At 53.2% G+C, this 2,779-nt stretch overlaps 1 protein-coding gene across 1 annotated transcript in view; it reads right to left on the bottom strand.

Moving 5' to 3' along the window:
- Positions 1 to 2,779, bottom strand: part of CLIP2 (CAP-GLY domain containing linker protein 2) — a 108,962-nt gene that overhangs the window by 64,959 nt on the left and 41,224 nt on the right. Inside the window, exon 7 of the mRNA XM_011995238.1 lies at positions 691 to 788. Coding sequence (XP_011850628.1) covers positions 691 to 788 — 98 coding nt within the window. The remainder of the gene's footprint in view (positions 1 to 690; positions 789 to 2,779) is intronic.

Here is a 2,779-nt window from a genome sequence, read left to right as displayed (position 1 = left end):
AAAAAAAAAAAAAAGCAAAACCAAAAACCAAAAAACCAAAAAACAAACAAACAAAAAAAACAGGTGCAATCATAGCTCACTGGAGCCTCCATCTCCCAGACTCAAGCAATCCTCTAGCCTCAGCCTCCCCAAGTAGCTGGGACCACAGGTGCACATAACCAAGCTCGGCTAACTTATTAAATTTTTTGTAGAGATGGGGTCTTGCTATGTTGTCCAGGCTGGTCTTGAACTCCTGGGCTCAAGTAATCCTCTGCCTTGGCCTCCTGAAGTGCTGGGATTATAGGTGTGAGCCACCACGCCCAGCTCCATTGGTCTCTGAGCCTCAGTTTTCCTACCTACAAATTCTGTGACTCAGCAAGCTACTTTCAGCCAAAATTTTACCTGGAATCCAAGATGAACGAAGGGGCACCTTTAGGGCTATTGCCTAAGAAGAAGGGACAGGAGACCTCAGCCACTCTATCCTGGGGCCCAGCCCTCCATCTGCCCTGCGCTGGGTTCATCCTGCCCACCCCATCCAGCTGCTGACATGGGGAGCACAGCTTCCCTGGGGGGCTCCTGGGGCTGAGCTACTCACACCTCAGACATTAGACCTTTGATCCTTCCCCATTTTCCCGCCACCAGCCCCTTCCCCCAGGGTCCTGGAGTTGCTGCTGGACCTCATGACCATCTGCCCTAGCAAGGGCCAGGCACTGGTGCTAAGAGTGCCCAGGGAAGGGGCCTCTGTTACCTCCAGGTCTCCCTTGGTGATGGACTCCTCCTCCACGCGGAACTGCAGATCCTCCACCTTCCTGCAGGGGAGGGAAAGAGGCGGCTGACCCGGCTTTGCCCAGAGCAACAGGATTCACCGAGTGAGCAACAGCAGAGAAGAGGCAAGGCCATCAGAATGGCCCAGAGTCCAGAGGTGAGGCCATCAAAATGGTCCACAGTCCTGGAAAACTCTAGACCTCCCAACCTGCTGTCCTGCACTCTAGGAAAAACCACAAATAACTCCAGAATGGGAGTGTTTAATGCAACACCCTTCCTCCTCAGGGTGGGGGGAAATAAAATAAAGGACAGGGTGGCCCGGGGATGTGACTGACAACACTGTTTTCTTTCCTTTCTTCCTTCCTTCCTTTCCCCTTCCCCTTCCCCTTCCCCTTCCTCTTCCTCCCTCCCTCCCTCCCTCTCTCTCTCCGTCTTTCTTTTTGACAGAGTCTCGCTCTGTTGCCCAGGTTGGAGTGCAGTGGCGTGATCTCGGCTCACTGAAGCCTTTGCCTCCCGGGTTCAAGCGATTCTCCTGCCTCAGCTTCCCAAGTAGCTGGGATTACAGGCATGTGCCACTGGGCACTGCAACCTCAATACAAAATTTTTGTATTTTTAGTAGAGACGGGGTTTTGCCATGTTGGCCAGACTGGTCTCAAACTCCTGGCCTCAACTGATCCGCCCACTTCAGCCTCCCAAAGTGCTGGGATTACAGGCGTGAGCCTCCACGCCCAGCCGACAACACTGTTTTCATCACTGCGGGGAACAGACACCTACCACAAGGAACAACCTGTGGGGAGGAAGGAAAGGAGAGGGGGAAAGTGGGCTCCCTTTGCTGTTGACCCCGTTCTCATCACAGGCCTCAACATTGGGGGCCAGAGGCCCAATCCCCACTCCCAGGACTGCCCCTGGATGTGGAATGTCCAGGCATCCAGGGCTGCCCTCAAGGAGACACACTCAGCCACACACCTGTCAAGACAGCACAGGGGAGAGACATAGGTCCACTCCACCTTACAGCCACACATAGGAGCTCAAAGCTGGGCCAGGCATGGTGGCTCACGCCCATAATCCCAAAACTTTGGGAGGCCCAGGCAGGCGGATCACCTGAGGTTGGGAGTTTGAGACCAGCCTGACCAACATGGAGAAACTCTGTCTCTACTAAAAATACAAAATTAGCCGGGCATGGTGGTGCATGCCTGTAATCTCAGCTACTCAGGAGGCTGAGGCAGGAGAATCGCTTGAACCCAAGAGACAGAGGTTGCGGTGAGCCGAGATTGCGCCATTGCACTCCAGCCTGGGCAACAAGAGCAAAACTCTGTCTCAGAAAAAACAAACAAACAAAAAAAACCTCAAAGCTGCTCTTCCTAGGGCTTCCTAACAGCTCTCAGCATAGCAATGAGGAATGAGGCCCAGAGAGGGCAAGCGACCTGCCCAAGGCCACACAGCAAGCACAGGACAATGCAGAGACTTCCACCCAGGCCCCTTCTGAACACAACTCCATGATGCCTTCAAGATCTGTGTTTGTGACTGAGCACAGTGGCTCGTGCCTGTAATCCCAGCACTTTGGGAGGCCGAGGCAGGTGGACCACTTGAGTCTAGGAGTTCAAGACCAACCTGGGCAACATGGTGTAACCCCATCTTTACTAAAAATATAAAAATTAGCCAGGCATGGTGGCGTGAGCCTGTAATCCTAGCTATTCAGGAGGCTGAGGCAGGAGGAGCATTGCTTGAACCCGGAAGTGGAGGTTGCAGTGAGCCAAGATCACACCACTGTACTCCAGCCTGGGTGACAGAGCAAGACTCCATCTTAAAAAAAAAAAAAGAAAGAAAGAAAAAAAAGATCAGTGTTTGTTTGTTGGCGTCAGGCACGTCGCCATGGGAACCAGATGTGTGGGCCCTTACGGCTGTCTCAGGCAGATATAAATACACCCTCATCTCCCTGAATCCGACAGTAACAACAGCTTATGGAGCACAGGTGCTAGCTGAAAGCTCACAGAACAGACCCAAGTGGGGGTGCTGGGGATGGGGCTGGCTGCTG

This window comes from Mandrillus leucophaeus, unplaced genomic scaffold, assembly GCF_000951045.1.
Source record: "Mandrillus leucophaeus isolate KB7577 unplaced genomic scaffold, Mleu.le_1.0 Scaffold479, whole genome shotgun sequence".
NCBI lineage: Eukaryota > Metazoa > Chordata > Mammalia > Primates > Cercopithecidae > Mandrillus > Mandrillus leucophaeus.
This window is presented reverse-complemented; position numbering and strand designations above follow the sequence as displayed.